This window comes from Bidens hawaiensis, unplaced genomic scaffold (genome assembly GCF_021521415.1).
Source record: "Bidens hawaiensis isolate Kalapana, Puna unplaced genomic scaffold, B.hawaiensis_p1.1 tig00015918_1, whole genome shotgun sequence".
NCBI classification, from domain to species: Eukaryota; Viridiplantae; Streptophyta; class Magnoliopsida; order Asterales; family Asteraceae; genus Bidens; species Bidens hawaiensis.
In genome coordinates, this window is record NW_027492426.1 from 1 (window position 1) to 22,296 (window position 22,296).

The window sequence follows — 22,296 nt, forward strand, 5'->3', positions numbered from 1 at the left end:
ATGGTAGAGGGTTGCGTGCACATGCATGGCGTTGGAGTCTTCTACGTAAAACCAAAAGCATGGGGTCGTCTTTCGAACTCACATGGTGGTTTCCGCAGGCGCGCATGCATGGCTGCGGAGTGAGGATCCGCGGTGCGCGCGTGCATGGCGGCGGAATGGTGACCAGCTGGCGAGCATGCATGGTGGCATTCTTGATCCCGGCGGTGCGTACGTATGGTGGCGGAATGGTGATCCAAGGTCGCATATGCATGGCGGCGGAGTGGTGATCCGCGGGCGCGCATGCATGGCGGCAGAAAGTTGAGCGCGCATGCATGGCGAATGGTTGCGTGCGCATGCATGGCGTTGGAAACTTTCATAGGTGGTGGAATGTTGATCCGCGGCTGCATGCATGGATGGCGGGGTAGTGCATTATCCGCGGCCCGCGCATGCATGATGGTGGAATGCTCATCCGCGTGGACGCATGCATGGATGGTGGCAAAGTCTTCCACAAGTGGTGGATTGGTGATCTGTGGCTGCACGCATGCGACGTGGCTTGTATTCCACCATGCTATAGTGGCGCTGTTGCGTTACAATGGCGCTATATGTGATCCGCGGTGGCGGGGTGTTAATCCGCCGTGCCTGTTTTTGTCCGCCTACGCGCATGAGAAAACGGTTGACACGCCGTGAACGGATTACAAATAACAAGCATGGTGGTCTTCGTGATGACGGCCTTCATGTCTTCCTACTTGAACAGTGATGCGGATGCAAGAAACCAAATTTTTGGAGGCGCCCATCCATAATGACGCGGTGTTGTTCCGCGACGACGCCCACGCATGTGGCGCAGTGTTCTTTTGTGACGTGATTGTGTATTGGTGATCCGCAAGTATGATGGCGGTGTGTTGTTTAGCGATTCGCATGCACGGTGGCGAGGTGTTGGATTGCGGTGGTGCGGTGCTCGGCGCCAGCGCGCATGCGTGGGTGGCGCGCTGCTGCTTCATAGCGGTGGAACTCATGCATGGTGGCATGCACCATGGCGGCCAGATGGTTATCTGCGACGGCGCATGAGTGGTGGCGATGTACCGAACCGCGGTGGCGCATGCGTGGGTGGCGGTGTATCGAACCTGGTGGCGGTGTATCGAACCGCGGTGGCGCATGCGTGGTGGCGGTGTATCGAACAGCGGTGGCGCATGCGTGGGTGGCGGTGTATCGAACCGCGGGTGGCGCATGCGTGGTGGCGGTGTATCGAACCGCGGTGGCGCATGCGTGGTGGCGGTGTATCGAACCGCGGTGGCGCATGCGTGGTGGCGGTGTATCGAACCGCGGTGGCGCATGCGTGTGCTTGTTGAATATAAGGTATGCTTACACATTGAAACTTGAACAAGGTTGTAAGGAAATTATTTTTACTTAATTCTTAACAGTTGTCATATTTCAAGTTATTTTGCGATATTCTGAATATGCTGACCGTGCCTTGGCATTTCGTTATTCCTCTTTTGCGCGACGTTATCGTGCATTTATTATAGGGAATTATGTGAGTTTTTTAGCCTTTACGTGTCAGTATGTGTTACTCTGCCTATATCCATTATAATCCCATGCGCGGCCCCGACCTGAGACCCTAACAACTATGCTTTGGCATGTGCTTTGCCTTAGTTGTGCTTAGGTATTTTTATGGTCCAGCTGCGCAATACGTAGGATGGATGCTATGAGTAATTTGAGCTAAGGCTCATATTATTGGGCTAAGGCCCTGATGTTTTTGAGTTAAAACTCATTAACGCGTCTGAGCTTGAAGCTCGCGCATGTATGTTTTACTTCGTTTTATTTTTAGTTTGATGTCAATACAATGTTGTCATATTGCTCAAAATTAATAAAGGGAAGTGTGAAACATGTATGCAAAATCAAAATCAAGCTTGCACATGCATGGCGGCGGAGTCGTGACTCGCGGGCGCGCAGGCATGGCCGCGAAGCTTGATCCTTGGCAGTGCGCATGCACGGCGGCGGAGTGGTGACTCGCGGGCGCGCATGCATGGCGGAGAGTTGAGCGCGCATGCATGGCGGGAGTTGAGCGGCTGTCACGTCTTGCAGTCCGCGTATATGACCTGCCACGGACGGCTTTTAGCACGTCTACTCACATGTGACTGGTGGTGGAGTTGGTCTACTAGAGTATGGAGCACGCATAATGCCTGCGGGAGGCGGAATCGACCCGCCCTGGTTTTACTCGGAGCTTTCATGTGGTCTGCGGAAGCCATAGTGGTGGAATTCATTCGCCGGAAGTTTTGCACGTAGCTCGCGGGAGCCCGAGGCGGTCCACCAGGTGCTTTGGATTACCGTGATTGTTGGTGAATATTGTGTTGATCTATCAGAGCTTGCATGCGAAACGAGAGGGTCCCGCCATGAGTGATTAACACGCCATCAATAACTTAACCTGCCGGAGTCCGAGGTTAACTTATCTTCCCGCAGGTGTTGATGGCATTGCCAACCCGCAGGTGTTGATACGCGGATCGCGGCTAAGATCCGTGGGTGGCGTTGCCAACCCGCAGGTGTTGATACCCGGATTGCGGTTATAAACGGGTTTTTCCTTCGCACGTGTATAAATTTCTTGGACATTTTATACTTTGTAAAATTTGCTTTTTATCAAGCGCGGTGCAGACAAGCGGACTCCGTGGATCTAGCAAGTTAGAGGCGTGGCTCCTCGGCGGAGGTGGTGCGCATGCATGGCGGTGGAGTGGTGATCCTTAACGGTGTGCATGCATGGAAGCGGAGACTTGATCTCCGATGGCGCGTATGCATGGCAGCGGAATCTTGATCCTTGGTAGTGCGCATGCATGGCGGCGGAGTGGTGACTCGTGGGCGCACATGCATGGTGGCGAAGTCTTGATCTTCGGCACTGCGCATACATGGAAGCGGAGACTTGATCTCCGGTGGCGCGCATGCATGGTAGCAGAATCTTGATCCTCCGCAGTGCCCTTGCATGGCGGCGGAGTGGTGACTCGCGGGCGCGCATGCATGGCGGCGAAGTCTTCTGCGCAAAACCAAAGGCATAGAGTCGTCTTCCGACCCACATGGTGGTTTCGCGAGCGCGCATGCATGGCGACGGAGTGGTGACTCGCGGGCGCGCATGCATGGCGGCGGAGTCTTCTGCGTAAAACCAAGGACATGAAGTCGTCTTCCGACCCACACGGTGGTTTCCGCGGGGGCATATGCATGACGGCGGAGTGGTGACTCGCGGGCGCGCATGCATGGCGGCGGAGTCTTCTGCGCAAAACCAACGGCATGGATTCGTCTTTCAACCCGCATAGTGGTTTCCGCGGGGGCACGTGCATGGCGGCGGAGTGGTGACTAGCGGGCGCGCATGCATGGCGGCGGAGTCTTGATCTTCGGCACTGCGCATGCATGGAAGCGGAGACTTGATCTCCGGTAGCGCTCATGCATGGTAGCAGAATCTTGATCCTCCGCAGTGCCCTTGCATGGCGGCGGAGTGGTGACTCGCGGGCGCGCATGCATGGCGGTGAAGTCTTCTGCGCAAAACCAAAGGCATGGAGTCGTCTTCCGACCCGCATGGTGGGTTTTTGCGGACGCGCATGCATGGCAGCGTAGTCTTCTGCGCCACAAGCATGGAGTCGTCTTCCACCCCACATGTTGGTTTTTGCGGGAGCGCAAGTGATGACGGAGTACTGATCTGCGATGGTGCACGTGCGGCCATCACATTTTTCCGCGATGGCGATGGCGCAGTATATGGTGTCTCTTCCATTCTAGATCTAGATCTGTAAACCAGATCTAGATAGATCTGAAGCTCGGAGTGAAGAGAATTTAAAACCATCACAGATCCGGAGGCTTGACCGTCCGAATCAGGTAGTTTCTTTTTTGGATCTACAAATCTTTTTCAGCTTCATTTTTGCACAGATCTGGAAGCATCTTTTAGATCTATGGATCTTTTTGAGCTTTAATAGAACAAATCTTGAAGCATCTTTCTGTAAACTTCACAGATCTGGAATAATGGATGAACAGATCTGAGAACCGAGACGAAAATCGAAGGGTAGCTCGTTGCCGGTCCCACGGATGGCGCCAATGAAGAAACATGAAATGAATCTGACCTGATCCATGACGATATTCCCCGGTCTTCGAGATGAACGAACCACGACCCGATCTTCTTCTCCGGTAGCTTGAGATCTGCGATGGTTTCGGGGGTGTGGAGGTGACTGCTAAGAAATCTCAAGGATCTCTTGTTTACAGACACAAAAATGGTTATGGTGGTGGCTCTTATTGAGAACAACAACAACCCTTAATAAGGAGGTGGAGACCTCCTTATATAGGGAGCCTCATGGCCACCATCATGGTACCCTAATGGGCCTAGCCCAGTTAGGGTTACCTCCACAAAACCCCCTCAGCCCAATAATATTGTGTTAGTCCATATAATAAAATAAGCCAAGCATAATAAATTAAGGTCGTAAGCCGGGTTTAGTACCATACCCCTACAAGGCCCACTAACACGAATAACTCTTAACCTTAGCAAATAATTAATTTGATAATAGTGAACCTCTATTTGAGATTTTGAGCTCAAATGTAAGTAAATATTGAGGGTTGGTCCTCATATCACAGTTTACTCAAACATCTTGGCCTTAAACTCTAGCAATGGTTAAGTATTTCAGTGCCACATATCAAAGATGGGGCAAAAATAGAAACAAATCGACTGCTCAATCACTAGACAAGATAAAATGACGGGAGTCTACTCTTTTCATATTTAACAAAGTCGGCAAGGATGAGCTTTATAAAAATGAAGTATAATGCGGATAGGCACAAATAGCAAACATAAAATAAGATGTGATCTAAATAAGAGATTTTGTTTTATTAGAGTAGATAGATAGATGATATATCCAGAAAAATAACTATATGATGTAATGTAAAAAAACTATTAATCAGTAACGATTCATTTTATAATAAAATAATCTTGAAAACCGTTAAAAAGTCTTGAACTACTATATATTTTAAACCAACTTTTTTTTTTCTAAACAAGCCTCAATGTCAAACCCAAAAAGGAAAAAAAGAAAGATAGATAGTTGATTTAGTACTCGTTAGTTAGATATAAAACCACACATGTTTATATCATATTTGTATTAATTAATTAATTAATGTTTTTAATTCTTCATAATTTACAATATCTTAACACCACGAATAATATGTTTTTTAATATCTACATTTGGCTTTATATTTGTTTTATGCTTTGGCCAACATCTTACCTTTTCATTTACGTTATGACTTTAAAAATCCCATAACAATTATAATAAAACATATCTAAGTATAAAACCATAACAGAAAAAAGTTAACTAAACCATGGCCGTCATGCTCATGCATGCATCCTATAATATATATACATATATATATACACACACAGCGGTCACGTGGCTTCAGGTCCCAAACATCATCACCACCATGATCCACAGACTACACGCTCACTGTGTGTAAATTATAAAGGTTTCCTGTAATCATCATACCATCATTTTGACACATCTCATGAATCCTTGGTTTCCACCAACATTTGATATAATTAATATATATACATATATAAACCCAGTATGTAACTAATATAAGGTATGTTATAATATTACTATACTACAACTAAACACTATTGAAAAGTTATAAAATTAATACACGTTGAATGATAGGCAAATATCATACATAGGTTTTTTTTTTTTTTTTTTTGTGAATTAAAAAAGGGTTATATATTAGAAAAAACAGGATTGAGACATAATAATGAGGGAAGGTTTGATTTGGTTCTTCTTTCTCATGGACAAACAAGCTAGCCTTTGAGTGAGAATTAAGGTTTGTCATAAAACACACATGATATGTAACCTACTACAATTATTCCTCATAAAAAACTGACATATAAATAAATTTTCAACAATTATATGTTTTCGTATTATTCAAAAATGAAATCAGATTTCTACGGAAAAAAGAAGTATACGTCAATTTCATATTTACCCTTACAAATATTAAAAATCATATATATACCAACGTAAAACTAAAAATATCATATATGACCTTACAAACTTATTAATACATATGCATATTTCATTAAAAACAACTTTAAAAAATGACCATATAACCATGGTTCGATTAGATGCGACAAAAGACTTACAATGTAGGTCATTCGCTGCGATAAACCTTCGAAGGGTTTGCAATTTTGAAGTGACGAGAGACAATTTGGTTGTCGTCTATGAGAAATGTCGATCACAATTTAAAGAATAAAATATGGTACAGGCACGTTATATAATGAAAATGGGGAGAATGGTCTATTCGGTAAAAAATGGGCATATATGAAAGTTGGAATTTTAGAAAAATAACGATAAAATTGTCATTTTTTAAATTGTTATTAACGAATAGGGGCATATATGATATTTTTTTTTAATTACTTTGTAAAGGCATATATGATATTTTAATCTTTATTTGGGTATATATAATATTTATAATATTCGTAAGGGTATATATGAAATTAATTCATATATATTAGACCCCTCTAATAAACGTATAAAACATTCAACGCTCCTAAAGCCTCCTTTTGTACTAGTGACACCACCTCTAAATCAATCGCTGATTTTGTGGCGGTTTTGTAAAAACAAAAAAACAGTCAAATAAAGAAAGCCATAAATATCGTTAATATCATGGTCCAACATATGTGGAAGAATGACAACTTGTCTTGGGATAGAAGTGTTCAATTCTTAAAGTTCACCGGTCACATTCAACAAAATGCATAAGCATGCCTGTCTCTATTAAAAATATAGTTATATTTCACTTTTAACCGTCTAATTTGGAAAATAACGTGGTAAATAAACACGATAAAGTGATTATGATGCAAAAACCCCTTTCATGTATCACGAATTGGAGAACATCACAACCGCTTATTCATATTACCTTGCCCGTCATAGATTCATTTTATTAGGCTTTTACAAATTTCGATTTAGCCATTTTAAATTGATTAACTTTTTATGTTCTAAATTTCAAAATCATTTATTCAACATGTCTGAATATTAGAATAAAACAAGCAGTTAAAAATATCTAAACTGTTAATATGTTGTATAAGAACCAAAAATTTGGAAGTTAAATTGTATAAAACTTTAGGATGTATCTAACAAAAATAAACTAGGTATAACCTAATCATTATGTTTGGGCATTTAGCAAAAACAAATGTTTCCCTTTTAAATAATAGAAAATAAACGTCCATTCCAATTAGATAAAACTCTAAGAGACAAAAATAACTTAACTTCATCAATAACTTGAATATACAAACTTAGCTAAATCTTTAATATACAAAAGAAGTTTTTAAAAGTAAAAATCGTTAGATATCATTATTATTCTATTAATTTTTCTCCTCTGATAAATCTTTAAAGGACAAATTATATATATGCATGTGTTTACTAAAAAAACCCACATTTCATTAAAATAAAAATAAATGTAATCTTTTTCCATAAAATATTGGTTTTTCAAGAAATCAATTTAAACGTGAAAACTGAAAAGTGAACCATGGGCCACTACCACTGTACCACACTTTCTCATTACTTGCCTTTGGACTTGTAAACCCGACCCGCCAGGCGTGCTTAATTTTTAAATCTCATGACCAAATAGCCGACTAAATACTTCCTTACCGACCGGTTGAATAATAATAATAATAATAATAATAATAATAATAATAATAATAATATTATTATTATTATTATTAAAAAAGAGAGAGATCTCCTTTTAGCCAGAATCACGCTTGCCCGTGTGATACAATTATAATATTAACATAGTATATACTTCAAAATTTTATTTTATTTTTTGTTACTAAACTTAATATTTTGTAAGTTATATAAATTAGTCTTAATCCTTTAAAAACCTGATAGTTCTTTCATCAAACAACATAAATGTACATAAATAAGTAACAGCTAAATATCATAAGTAATAACAAACAAATGAAAGTTTAGTGATCATATTAAAAAACTAAAGAAAATAACACTACGAAAAACATAATTATCCGATAAACATTTCACAAATTATTAGCTTCCATACAAGAACTCACTCAAATCTTCTTTTCTGAAGATACATATTATGAAAAAAAGAACCTAAATATTATATAACTAGATATATTACTACTCTCATTTTTCAAAACTGTCACCAGTACCGCAAAATTTGTTTGGCGATACAAGTGATATTAGTTACTCGTATCGTCCAACAGAATGAAGAATATGTTGAGACTTTAGAAACACCCTGTCATTAGAACATCTGTGGGAAGAAAGTCGCCAGTTATGTCTTGAAAGTGATCATCAACTTTAAGTATCGAAGATGACGTGGCATCAAGCATCATGTCATTGCACGTTCCAAACTCTTCATCCCATAACGTGTTGTTGGCGTTATAACCCCAAAGTGCTTCATCAAAGGGTATTGATGAATCAAAACTATAGTCGGTTATGTACTCTGATGTCTGGGCTTTGTTTTGTAAAAGGATATCGTCAGGTAAGTCGACATCGTCAAAGTTGTTCAAAAATAATGTATCATGATCGTCTGGAGACACATCCGGTGTCGAATAATCAAATAGATTATTCAAAAACGGTATATCCATTTCTAACCGGTTGTATTCCACTTCATCAAATTGACCAGACCCAATATCTTGAACCACTTGACCATCGGATACCTCCTGACTCGAGGCAATCCCCGATTGACACTCATCCGCGTCCTTGACCGGGTCAACTCCTTCTTTCGAGTTGGTCTCCGTGTCAAAACGTAAAACCGAAGTAGGAGACAAATGATTATTTGACTCATGACCAGACTCATACCCAGAAGTCGATGGAACATCCACATCCACATCGACTTCTGGAGTAAAAGTAGAATATGTGGCCCGGGGCATACCAAAATTAGTCAAAGCACACGGGCCACGTAATTTAAAAGCTGCATTGTCGTACACCATGGCAGCTTCCTCCGTGGTATCATAAGTACCCAACCACAACCGAACACGTCTCACCGGGTCCCGAATCTCGGCCGCCCATTTCCCCCACGGGCGTTGTCGTACTCCACTGAAGAAACACTAAGTGACCCCGGTAGATTACGGATAATCTTAGGGTTAAGTAGATGTTTCCCTCGAGGGTTAGGTCCGGCAAAGATGGTTATTCTTCTGATGACCTGCAAAACAGACACCGTGAGCTCGTCACTGAGAAGGGGGGGGGGTTCCTCCTTGTGACCACCCTCCGGCGTGAGAATCAGACTAGATTGCTCTGAATATAAGTATATATTAAGAGAAATAGCTAGAGAAGGTAAGATAATATCAAATGATATATGATAATGTAAGATGATGATACCGTTCCAAGGTGTTGGAGTATTTATAGCCGAAGGTAGGTTTCCAAGCAGGTACGGCCAACTGTATAATATTCCTTTTCCACCAACTACAGGCTACACACGTGCCACGATGGGAGTTGGTGAGTAGGCAGCGGCTGATAGTGACATGGCCAGTTGTATAATATTCCTTTTTCACCAACCATGGGCTATGTACGTGCCACGATGGGAGTTGGTGGGTAGGCAGCGGCTGATAGTGACATTTTGTACTAGAGCGTGCTCCTCCTCGTACTGTTGTCGGTGAGCTGTCACCCTGTGATTGGTTCATGGGCTGCTTTGGTCACATCTTGTCTATTTTGTCCATACCTTGGCAGGTATAGTACAAAAGATCTTCCAGAAGCGTACGGACTGGCTCATTTGGGCGGGAGTATTCCCACCTTGCTCATTCCTTCTTCAGGTGACATTACTGAATTATTAAGAGTTAGTGCCTTGTGCGTGTAGCCTTACTATTAGTGCGGGTAGCCTTCCCTCATGGCTTGTATCCGCAGCTGCGGGAACAGACGGGGTACTTTACCATTGGGAGGCTTTTCCTGCGAGAACAGCTGGCGTACTATGCGTAAGGTCTTCATCTCTCTGAGCATGGTGGGTCCTGCGGATCCAGTTGGTCTTTGCGCAGACGTCCCTCTTCAAGGTGAGTCTTGCGGGTCCAACAGGGTTCTGCTGGGACCTACCTCTTCAAGTCCCCCCAGTCCATTGTTCTTCTCATGAATTGTTAATGAGGTGAACTTTTGGACTTAAGCAAGGGGTTTTGAAAAGGGTTTTTAGTTTTAAGGTTTTCCGTGGGGATTCTTCCCGCAGTTTTCCTAATGTCACTCGCAGAAATTCCCGACTTTTCTGCCTGATCATTGGTTATGATGCGGGTAGGTGTTTAACCCCTTCGCATGTCGGGAGCGTTGAGTTTCACTTGCATAGATTCTTCACGAGGTTTTGGTAGTTTTGGACATAGTGATCAGTTATGTTAAACTACCAATTCCATCTTGAAGCTTCAAACAATCTAATTCTCAACGTTCCCGTCATGCGGAGGTGTTATTTCTCTTCCCGCAAGCATGGTCCTTAAGATCCTTCTTGGCTTCAATTCCCTGCAAGTGCTAAGTATGTGAAGGGTTTTTCCTTGACACTGTAACAGCACTTGTCTTACGGTTTCTTGTTTCCCAAGGTATCTTGTTAGCTTTGATTCCCTGCAAGTGCTAAGTATGTGAAGGGTTTCGCCTTGACACTGTACCCGCACTCGTCTTATGGTTTCTCGCTTTCCAAGGTAAGAGGGTATATTCCCTCTTATTTTTGAATCTTTGAATCTTTTTGAATCTTTTTGAAATTCGAAGAGTTGGTGAAAGGATAAGAACAGTCCAAACTGTTGAATGGACGTTAGCGTCGTCCGACTGTTTCTTCTGACAGTTTCAGGACGTGCAGGAAGTTATGGCGACGTGACAGTATATGGTCATTCCAGACGCTTTTTCAGGCGCGTGGGCGCGAGTTTTCGGGCGCGTGGGCGCGGATTTTACGGCACGCGTCCTGTCGACAGCTGTTGCCAGCTTGCTTTCCACGTGTCGTCGTCTCATTGCGCCTGCGCTTTTCTCTCTCCCCCGCATTAAATTCATCGTATTCATTGCGATGGGTATATAAAGGGGAAAGAGGATGCATCTCAACTTACACCTTCACCTCCTTCTTCTTCTAAGCGATTTCCGGCGAATACTCTACTTTTTTTTTTTGTCGAACATTCTCCTGAAATCGTTCTTTACATCCAAAACATGTCTTCCATTCATGATCCTGAGGCTACTGCCGAGGAGTCTGACGTGTACACCGAGAACCCGACGTCCACGTCTGACAAGGACGATAAGAGTACTGCTGGCGAGTGCCAGTGTGCTCTTTCCGTCGACCTGTATCACTACATCGTGAAGAAGTTCATGCTCGAGCCCTTCGAGCCTGAGTTTCCAGAGCCTCATCAGACGGTGTATGATGCCCCCAAGGGCAAGATAGGGGTTTATGCCTCCTTCTTCATGTATGGGAATCTCAGATTCCCATTGACGAAGTTTGTATACCGTGTGTTGGAGAAACACGGTGTACACTTGACGGAGGTACACCCAATGGCGATCGCTAAGGTTCGCCACTTTGAATGGGTGTGCCACATTCTGGGCGTTGAGCCCCGCGTCGACCGCCTGATGACCTTCTACTCCTAGAGGTGCATCCAGGGCTGGTATACCTTGGTCACTCGGATCAAGGGTTTGAAGATCTGTGCTACCGAGCGCAGTCTTCGGTCTTGGAAGCGGGAGTTTTTCTATATCTCCGCTCGCGTCGTCCCCATAGCGATGACGTTCAAGAACGGGAGAGCACTCCCCAACCTTCACGCCTCCAAGTACCAGGAGACTGAATGGTTTACCAAGATCTCCCGGATCCAGACTCCGGTTTACCGCTTTGCGGAGTCTGGGATGGTGATGCTCGGGATGAGCCGGGTATGGAAGGATGCCGGTTCTGGGACGCCGCAAGTACCTATCATCCTTGAATACGGTTCGAATTCTATTCCCTATCGTATGCTCCATCTCTTTTTGCTGATTTAGGGTTTTTCTTCTAACTGTTTTTCTGTTTATTTTCAGAGGGGAACAACTTGCAATCGCTTCTGCAACCGCGGGAAACTGGTGGTCCCGCTCGACTGGGTACTCGTGATCTCGAGAACGAGTTGCCCATTTTGGAGCAAACGGCGGATAGGTTCGTGGAGGTGTACCCGCTGGGCCACGAGATTTTGAGCGCCACGCGGCCAGGTAAGGGATTCTTTAATCCTCGCCCACTGCATGCTCAGACTTCTGCTGGAGTTCCTCTAATTTTGTCTTCTGATGAGGAATCCGCAGATGGGCCTGTCTTCGTGAGGAAGAAAAAAGCTGCCGCTGTGAAGGGCAAGACGAATGTTACCTCCGCCGTCGACCTAGGAGATCAGTCTGACTCCGAGACTGAAAGCGAGGGGGCGGCGGGGAACCCTGGTGGTGGTGAGACAACTGTCTCGGAGGTTGAGACAGCTGTCACCTCCGAGCAACCAAGTTCTAAGGCGGTGACTGGCGTGAAGAGGCCAGTTCCATCGGGTTCGTCCCCGCCCGTCAGAACCTTCAAGATTAAGAAAACCCGTTAGTATACCTATTTATCTTAACCGCTTTTCTTTCCGCCATTATATTTAATATCTTGTCTTCATGCAGGCGTGGATGCAACCGCATTCCAAAGTGGTGCGGGAAGGAGCAGTTCTGGACCTACGACGGTAGGTTTGGTCAACCTACCCGAGGCGATGACCCAGGCGGCTGCGCCTGTTTCAAGTGTTGGTTCAGTTGCTCACCCCGTTGAGGCAACTGTTCCAATTGTGACGTCATCTCCGTCGGCTGTCAGTGCCATCTTCACCGCATCCTTCACTGAGCCGGCGGTGATTTTTTCTGCGGGCTCTTCCGCAGCGGCGGCCACGGTTGTGAGTTTACCTCCAGTGAGTTCAACTCCGATGGTCTCTACCGCGGCGGCTTCAACCATGCCTCCTCCGGCACCGGCTACTACCTCGTCCGTGGCCGGTTCATCATGTATGTTCAGGGTTGGGGCTTCTAGCCAATCTCTGCCTCCTTCCCATCTCCCTGACCTCTTGGATGGATATCCCTTAGGTTTGGGTGATGGGTTTGGCGGCTACCGGCCTGTTGTCGACCCTACAGGTGCGTAGGGTTATTTTGGCCTATATAATTATATATATTTTATATATCATTTTTTCCTAACTATTTTTTGTTTTTGCAGTTTCGGATTCCAATGAGGTGTATGTTCCACGGTGGAACATCCGCCGGGGAACAACCCTTCGAACGGCTGTGGACTGCGTCGAATGGGCGCGCCATGCCGCGCCCAGCGGTGCATTGGGGGAGGCAATGGCTAGCTACCAGGAGGGTAGGCTAACCAACGAGCTCCGAATACTCCTTGCCCGGATGCAGCCGCGCGTTGAGTTGCTCTGTCGTGAAAACGACAAGTTAAAGACGGTGCGTAGCCTGGAAGTGGCTCAGGCGCGAGCGATCCGGGAGGAGAATAAGAGACTTGCCGCCACTGCCGCGGAGAAGGAGAAGGCCTTCAAGGACCTCGAGGTCGAGGTTCAGGCTCGGCACGAGGCTCGTTCCAAGGCTACCCAAGCTGTTAACGAACAGCTTCGGTTGGCCAAGGAAACCGCACGGAACGCGACCGAGAGGGCCACCAAGGCTGAAGCTGTTGCTGAGCCTCTACGCACTGAAAACGAAGAACTTAAAGCCAAATTAGAGAAGCTCCAGCAGGCTCATGATGCCTTGGCCTTAGAAGACGCCAAGAAGCTCCAAGAGCTCCTGGACCAGAAGGGTACGCTTGACCGCACTGAGCGTAAGCTGAAGGGCGTTGAAGAGGCTGCTGCTAAGGAAGTGTTGCTTGCCAACCTTAACAAAAATGAAGCCGAACGCGCCCGTGACCAAGCTCAAGCTGCCTTCCAGGAAGCTCTGATTACCAAGGAATGACTTCTACGAGAAGCGTTGTCGCAGGTATGCGTAGCTTCATAATATCTTTACGCTTTTCTTTATACTTAGAAAGGTTTTTGATATATATATATATATATATAATTTTTTGTAGGTTGTGCGTCGGATCTTCACGAACACATCATATGACGATGCTATGAGCGCAGCCCTCAACGCTTCTCATGAGGATGGGGAAAAGGCTGGTTTCCTGCTTGGTCTGGGGTTTGTTGAGCAAGGCATCCCGCCTTCCAACTTCCCTCTTTATGACGTGGACACTGAAGCTGCTTACGACCAAGCAGTGAACCAGTATGCTGCCTTCCCGCATCCGGTGGTGGAGAAGGTGAACGAGATTGCTGCTGCTGATGATGGGCTAACTATTCTCAAGGCTTTCCTTGAACCGCCACAGCCAACTTATGGTGCGGGTTCAAGTGGGTTTGGATGGAGTGGTCCTGAAGTTTGAACCTTGAGATCCCTTCCCACCATTAGGATAGATTTATATTTTGTAGGCGGGTAAATACCTGGCCATTCTTGTATTGTTTGAATTTTTTATGAAATATAAATGTTTGTGCAGGTAGGACCGTCACTTTCACTTAATGACTTGCTTTATAAACGTTATATGACTTGCTCATGCATATTATAGTTTAATTTGGCAATTTTCCAAGTGTTTTGAATAAGTTAACCTTTCGACGCGTGGTTGTCAATAGGTTAGTGTTCAGTTTCCTCTATCATGATTGTACGGGTAGGACCGTCACTTTCACTTAGGATGACCAAACTTCACCTACAACTGACCTGCGTGAAGGTTTTCCTCATCTTTTTAGAAATTTTCTAAGTGTTTTGAATAAGTTAACCTTTCGACGCGTGGTTGTCAATAGGTTAATGTCCAGTTTCCTCTATCATGATTGTGCGGGTAGGACCGTCACTTTCATTTAGTGGGATGACCAAACTTCACCTATAACTGACATGCGTGAAGGTTTTCCTCATCTTTTCCTTAGAAATTTTTACCGTTTTTTGTGTTTATGCGGGTTTTGCCGCCTTCCACACGCAACGACTTACTTCCCCACTTATTTATGCGGTGAATACCGGCATATCAGTGTGGTCAGATCATATGTATAAATGTAAGACCATCAGCGTCAATGTGATAAGGAGAATCATTTCCATTAGAAGTGGCTCTAGGCCTTTTCTTTACAAGTTTGGAATTGATCTACATGCAGCCTGTGTAATTGAGCTCTCTTCCATGTTCTTGGGATGGGGGTGTCATCGAGCCTTTCGAGCCGATATGCACCTAGTTCGGAATCTCGTTGTTTATGCAGTATGTAGTCTCCAACATTGAAGCTGCAATTTCATCCGTGTTTTCCCCAACTGGGGTTCTACACGCATTTGCCTGCTTAGTTCGGAATCTCGTTGTTTATGCAGTATGTAGTCTCCAACATTGAAGCTGCTTAGCGTTCTACACGCATTATTATTACTATTATCTTTTAAAAAAACTATTATTATTATCATTATTATTATAAATATTAAAGTTGTTATTAATATTATTAAAGGAGCATATTATTATTATTTATTAAAAATTATATTTCTTATCATTTATTATTAGCAATAATATTATTATATTTATTTTGTGGACTCGTTTAGAACTTGAACCGACATCGAGTATGGTATCATTATTTATTATCAATATTATTTACTATTATTACTATTTTTATTAACAACACTTCAAATTAATACCAAGATTTTTATTTTTTAACTATTATTATTAGTATCATTAATAATAATTATTGTTATAATTATTATACTATATTAGTAATATTAATAATAATTATTGCTATTATTATTATCATCATTATTTTATATATCTATATATATAACATATTCTAAAATCATTATTATCATTTCTATCTTTACCAATAATATTATTATAAACCTTATTATCAATTCATTTTTATAAAACCGAACTCCGAATTTAAACCCGTTCTATTCAATATTGGTTTAGCCATTTAAAAGCTCAATCATATGATATTATTTTTATTCTAATTATCAATTATGTTCAAGTCCCTAATCATTAACAAACTAACCGGTAACCCGATTAACAACCGAACCTTCTCGTTCAATATTTCAAATGAAGTTTCAACTAAAGTTCAAGTTCATTAATATATTTTATTTATTCGTTTTCATTTAGCTTTCAAGTTGGTTTCGTTCGTTTCGTTCGCAAGCTTTCTACATTCAATCATTTATTATTTCTCGATTCGTCAATCGAGGTGAGTACATTTCATCCCCCGTTTTCCCTTTTATGTTTTGGAGGTAACATGCATACTTATTCAAAACAAGAATGATTTATTATACACTTTTCTCAAACCACAAACTTAATGGTATATGATACTTGGAATACTTGCTCTTTTGTGTGTTGTATGCCTCATATGCTTTACGTGCGCGAGTGTTTATTTTTATATTGTTGTTGAGCCTCATTAAGTATGATCATACGCTCCCCTAACTACTTAGCCTTGTGCTAGTAGAATAGGGCCTCATTATCCGAGTATGTCGGTTGTTACCGAGTAGAAAGGATCCTCATTTACATATGTTTTATATGCCACGATTGATGCTTTTATTTATAGTCTTATATACGTTTGTGGATTTCGCTCATATTATATATACTCAAACTATGAAATTGCTCACCAACATACGTGTTGACAAAATATTATTTTATGCATGTTACAGGTTTGACTTTTGTTGACTCGAGGACTTGATGAAAAACGTTACCAAGACTATTAGGGTATTAGTAAAACGAACAATGTGATTACTACTTGTTTCTAAATTTGTTTATATGAACGAGATGTGTTTGTTTATTGATTTATGAAATAAATGAGTTGATTAAATATTGTCACTTTAAATAGTGTCTTGTGTATTTGTCCAATCACGTTGCATCCCGGCATGTTCCGTCGCCTTTGATCGGGGTGTGACATCATTTAAGTTACAAGTCTCTAACTTACACATTGCATTTACAAGATTTGGTGTGATATACTTTTGAAGTTTTAGGTGTTTGATTTGCAAGTTTTATTTCAACATTATACAAATATGTAATCTCAAGTATCAAAATGCGTCGGTGCATAATGAATATTACTTTATTTTAATGCCAGTTAGCTGGTAATTTTTGCTTTAGGACTAACGTTGGACTACTAGCTTTAAAGCAAAACCTTAAGCTTTATCTTACTGTCATAAAAGTATAAACAAAACAATAAAAGTATAAACAAAACAATATAAAGAGGACAAGAATATTACTCAACATCCATCACATATTTGGTTCATTTGATCTACAATACATTCTCCATCTTCATATAATTATCATCAAAATCCATGTAACACTCCTGTAAGCACTATATATAGTGTCTAGTTTTGTATATTTAAAAACCAAAGAATCAAGTATCAGTATCAGTTCAATAAAGAAACAAATGCCTGGACCCTGACTATGGATGTCATTGTATGCTCCTTTCAACCAAATCCATGAAAATTCTGTTGAAATTCGACTGTCACAAGCATCAGGGACCTATCTCTGTTGTGTACATATCGAACGAGGGTTCTTCTGTGATATTAGACTATGCACCTGCACATATACCTCCTGCAAAACAACTACCACGTTAAACTCCACCACCATCATAACATAATAATTTGGGCACATTCGCTACACCTAAAGGCGACAATATGGATAGCTGGTAACGAGTCAAATCTGTATGTGTGTGTGTGTGTGAGTGAGTGAGAGAGAGAGAGAGACCTGTTGACCAAGATGCACAGCAGAACTTTCTGTCATCAATATGTTTGACATCAAGACCGATGAACCAGGAACCAGTACTGACATCATCAAAAGCATACGTGCGAAGAATTGATCTGGAATATCCCACGAATAATCAATAGTCAGCCTAATTATTAGCAACAGTTTAATGCAAAGTATGAGATACTGGTAGTAAGCGGTGTGAAACCTGTTAATTGAAACAAATTTCGCTAAAGCCTTGGATATAACAAACATTTCACCAGATGCATGGCGGAAATACCTGTTTAATCACAAAAGGCAAGCCTTAATGATATATACAAACATAACACAGAAAGCAAGAACGAATGTTTAATACTCCTCTATTATCCTTCTTCCAAAGCATATATAGGCAAGTACTAAAATGGCTATATTTATATAGATAAAGAGGAAAATGTCAGATATTAGTTTCTTACGTCTTTCCATCCCCAAATTTCCACCAATCGGGTTCATACCATTTCTGACCCCTGCCAAAATCCACAATCACCAAAAGATCAAAATCAAATTGCCATTAAAAATTAACATCAATTGAATATATTTAGCAGTCTTGAATCCTTGGGTGAGTTTAGATCACTAACTGTTCAGAGAAAACTTCGCCTGATTTCATACACCCAATATATACACGAGGAGTGTCTAAATGAGCTGCAAGCGTACTTCCCAAAGCATCTGTAAAACAAATACAGTTTCAATATCCTTAGTTCCTTTTCCTTAATATTGTTTGTTTTCTAGTATAGAATGAAACCCTTTAACACATATAATTAAAAGCATGATCCTAATTGAGAAATATAATACTAGCATTCTGATTATATCCAAAATTCATCTGGTAATCTGGTATTCAACTTGCATATATGACCAATGAACTCACTTTTATGCATTACTTCTAGAGAAGCAGGTAAAAATTGTGTCTTAGTTCCAAATACGTATATATATCATCGAGTAACAAAACAATACGCATGCCCTGATGGCACTATGCTTACCGATATTTACATAAACATCATCGTTGACTTTGGCATAGTATTCAGCATCCCATCTTTCTGCAGCGTAAGCAAAAAATAATTTGGTCTTCTTTGGAAGTTCCTCAGCGGACTCCACATGACTGTCCTGTAAAATGTAAAGATCTATGTCACTGTCCAGCCATGGTGATGAACAATAACAATTGTTATATAAGCACAGTGCTTTTTCAGCCAGTCAGAAACAAGGTAGCGTACTCAGGGTGGTAAAAACATTGGATCTTGTATGTGAACTGTCAACTTTCATTCAGTTGTTAAGAGTGGTTTGATGAATTTGTTTAAAATCAGTAATTAACTTAAAAGGGAAAACTTGTATGTATGAAAACATGACAACCTCCATAGTCAAATATTATATTATTCTATAACTTTACAGCAGATGTCTTAAGAAGTAGAACTATATAGATAATGTACAGAATAGAATTATCAGCGATGAACAAGATACAACTACAAGAAACCAAAAAAATGAAGAAGAGGATGCATTACACACATCAATGAGCGTTTACACTTACCAGGATAAAGAAATCTTTGTAGTCTTTATTTTCAATATCTATGCCCCTATCCAGACTATCGCCACGGTTAGCACTGCAATTTAAATTGTCACGTGCCCATTAAACTTCAGAACAAGAAATGTCATCATGGACAACTGGAAATAACAACAGCTAACGGTTTTCAGTGAAAATAAGAGTGAAAAAGAGTATACCTTCTTCCAATAACAAATCGAGCAATAACACCCTTTTGATCTTCCATCTTTCTCAAAGCTTCAACTGCAGCAACAACACTATTACTATATTGATACCATATAACTTTTCCTAGTATATGCAAACACATGTACAAATTTCTCCAAAAAGAATAGTGAAACAGGAAACATAAATAATAATAATTCTATCAAAAAACAAAGTAAAATAAGATGATAGATGCAAACAATGTACTTACCAGATGACATCCACGCCTTGCGTATCACATCCCTGTTCTTGCGGCCAAATCCTGTAAGGACTCCAATCACCACCAGTGGTCTCTTCTTGGGAGGAGTTTTAGTGGTTGACATGTGCTTTGATACAAAACCTTCCTGACGAGCTGCAGCCAGTTCCATCTCAAGAACTGTTAGTTTCTTCTGTTGTTCCCTAACAAGCATATAACCGTCAATCAAACTTACAAACTAAATTGTGTGCTAGAAGGCAGAATAAAGTACAAATAAATGTAAAAAGCAATCACGTTACCTGCATCCTGTTATTTTCAACGTATCATCAACAGATATAGCAGATTTTCCCTGATAACAAAAAGAAATTTTCATGCCAACTCCAAAAACAACCAGGTAAGAACTTAAGGAATACAAGCAAGTAAACAGATGATTAAGCACTCATTATCATATCAATTACGGTCCACACAAGCTACAGTACAGAAAAATATAGACATTTCAGACTTCTACAAGCGTGTACAAAGTGCTCGATCATACGGTATTTCGGTGTTACCTTTACCAACAAATCATTGTAGCTGATTTAGGTTAGCATATATGTGTTTAGATTATGACTACTTAAATGAGCACCAACCCTCGTAAGCATGAGAAACCAAGCTAGAAAAACTAAAGATACTAATCATGAGATCGCTTTGTTTCTTACCTGTCCTGTTATTCTGTCAAGCTCTTTACCCAAATAAACCCTGTTCTCTGCATCCTGCCATAAACTTCACAAGAAAACAAAAACAAAATCAATGCACACACTTAATACACGAAATGATATAACAATATAGGCATGAAGAGGTCATTTCAAACAACAAAAAAATGCTGCCCTAATACAATTCGAGCATCTGATTACACAGTATACGCTACGCAGTTTCACATCAAACTAGTTGAACGCAATAAATTAGAATACAAATCACATTATATCAGACTTCACGAGGAGCAACTTACGTACATAAATCACACAGAACTATCATCAACAACAAAACGGCGCCCTAATACGATTCTAGCATCCAATTAAACAGTATACGCTACACAATTTTACATCAAACTAGCTAAACGTAATAAACTTGAATACAAATAAGCTTAAATCAAACTTCACAAGACATAACTTACATACAGTAACTACGCAGAGGACTATCATCAAAGGATAAAGTATGAGAAACAACAAAACCGCGAGGCGACCTAATACGATTCTAGAATCTGATTAAACAGTATACTCTACACAGTTATACTACATCAAACTAGTTAAACGTAATAAATTTGAATACAAATCAGTTTAAATCAAACTTCACAGAACATAACTTACGCAACGGACTAATAATAAAGGATAAAGTATGAGAAACAACAGAACGGTGCCCTAATACGATTCTAGCATCTAATTAAACAGTATACACCACACAATTAAACATCAAAGTAATTGAACGTAATGAATTTGGATAGAAATCAGTTTAAACTCAAACTTAACATGACATAAGTTATGTAACGAGTATATTGTTACGAGTTGATCGGATAAAACCGTACCGGCCGGCAACATAGAAGGAGGCGAAGGCGGCGATGGTGCAAAGCAATAAGGCGGAGATAGGGGATCGAAAAACCAAGCCGTTCCGATGGTAATTCGAACCCTTGCTTTGCATTTTTATTATTTTGTTTTCCGTTGACAGTCAGTGATGATGGAGTTGAAACGAAGGAAGATCTGAACTTAATAATAACATTTGTTAAAAAGTCCGTTACCATATCCGACGGCCTGGATTTGCTGCACTTCACCTATGATCGCCAGCGTGTCTTCTAAGCTGAGCTTCATTGGGCTTTCAAAGCTTGGGTTGTGGGCTCCTATCTATGTCCTAACCTCATTAACTCCATTCTTAGACGCTAGCCGATAGAGGTGCACAAATGGGTTTTTTAAATACCCGGTTTCGGGTACGACTGAGTATTGAAAAATCGGGTATTAACAATACCCGGGTCAGGTTCGGGTCCGGGTATTGTCTCTAAAAAGCATATCCTATGCATCGGGTTCGGATCCGGTATAGAATCGAGTATTCTAAAACCGGGTATTTGAATATCATAAACCGGGTATTTTCGGGTTTTTTGCGGGCTTTTTTCCGAGTATTTTTCGGGTATAGAGTGGATTTTTTAAGAGATTACACTTTTTTGGGGAATTTTTCGAGTATAGATCGGGTATTTGAAATACCCGGTTTCGGGTATTACCGGATATAAATCAGGTCCATTTCGGGTTCGGGTTTTAGTATCGAAATGCATACCCTATTTGTACCCTACGGGTAGGGTCGGGTATTAAAAACCCATGTATTAAAAAAACCGGTTCCGGGTTTTATTTCGGGTCCGGTTTCAATTCGGGTTTTTTGTGCACCTCTACTTGTGAGTACTGTGATTAGAATGAAAGTGGTTGAGGAGTGCCCGTACATATAAAAATTTAACTTTTGAAAAAGTATATATATGTTAAATATCATAAGTTTACTAATTTTTATAGCAAAATACGTGAATATCAGTATTAATCAAACAAACAAACACATGTTCAACATCGTCTAAATCTGAGTTATCGTCAAGTAGCTAGGGGTAATCGCTAACTAGTTCCGAGTAATCATCTAGTAATTCTGAGTTGGCTACCAACTAGATCCAAGTAATCTCCTAATACTCTTGAGTTGGAGAAAAGCGCATCAGAAGGGTGTTGAGTAGCGAGTACTCGTTGAGTACAGGACCGAG

The 22,296-nt window shown here is 41.3% G+C and overlaps 2 protein-coding genes across 3 annotated transcripts; both read right to left on the reverse strand.

Annotated features, from left to right (window-relative positions):
• Positions 1 to 7,967: 7,967 nt before the first annotated feature.
• On the reverse strand, positions 7,968 to 12,488 carry LOC143550027 (ethylene-responsive transcription factor CRF3-like). The gene is made up of 2 exons (XM_077040766.1): positions 12,457 to 12,488; positions 7,968 to 9,017 (listed from the first exon to the last, which is right to left on the reverse strand). Exons 1-2 carry the CDS (start codon positions 12,486 to 12,488, stop codon positions 8,204 to 8,206), a joined length of 846 nt encoding a protein of 281 aa, XP_076896881.1. The 3' UTR covers positions 7,968 to 8,203.
• Positions 12,489 to 17,255: 4,767 nt separating this feature from the next.
• On the reverse strand, positions 17,256 to 21,336 carry LOC143550047 (hydroxyproline O-galactosyltransferase HPGT1-like). Of its 2 annotated transcripts, none has more exons than XM_077040788.1 (12): positions 21,100 to 21,336; positions 20,237 to 20,300; positions 19,838 to 19,887; positions 19,554 to 19,741; positions 19,321 to 19,384; positions 19,130 to 19,184; positions 18,588 to 18,711; positions 18,189 to 18,276; positions 18,027 to 18,077; positions 17,783 to 17,854; positions 17,578 to 17,690; positions 17,256 to 17,424 (listed from the first exon to the last, which is right to left on the reverse strand). In XM_077040788.1, exons 1-12 carry the CDS (start codon positions 21,210 to 21,212, stop codon positions 17,402 to 17,404), a joined length of 1,005 nt encoding a protein of 334 aa, XP_076896903.1. In that variant the 5' UTR covers positions 21,213 to 21,336; the 3' UTR covers positions 17,256 to 17,401. The 2 variants fall into 2 exon arrangements, with proteins under 2 accessions (XP_076896903.1, XP_076896900.1); XM_077040785.1 differs by having other exon boundaries at positions 19,130 to 19,202.
• Between the last annotated feature and the right edge of the window lie 960 nt (positions 21,337 to 22,296).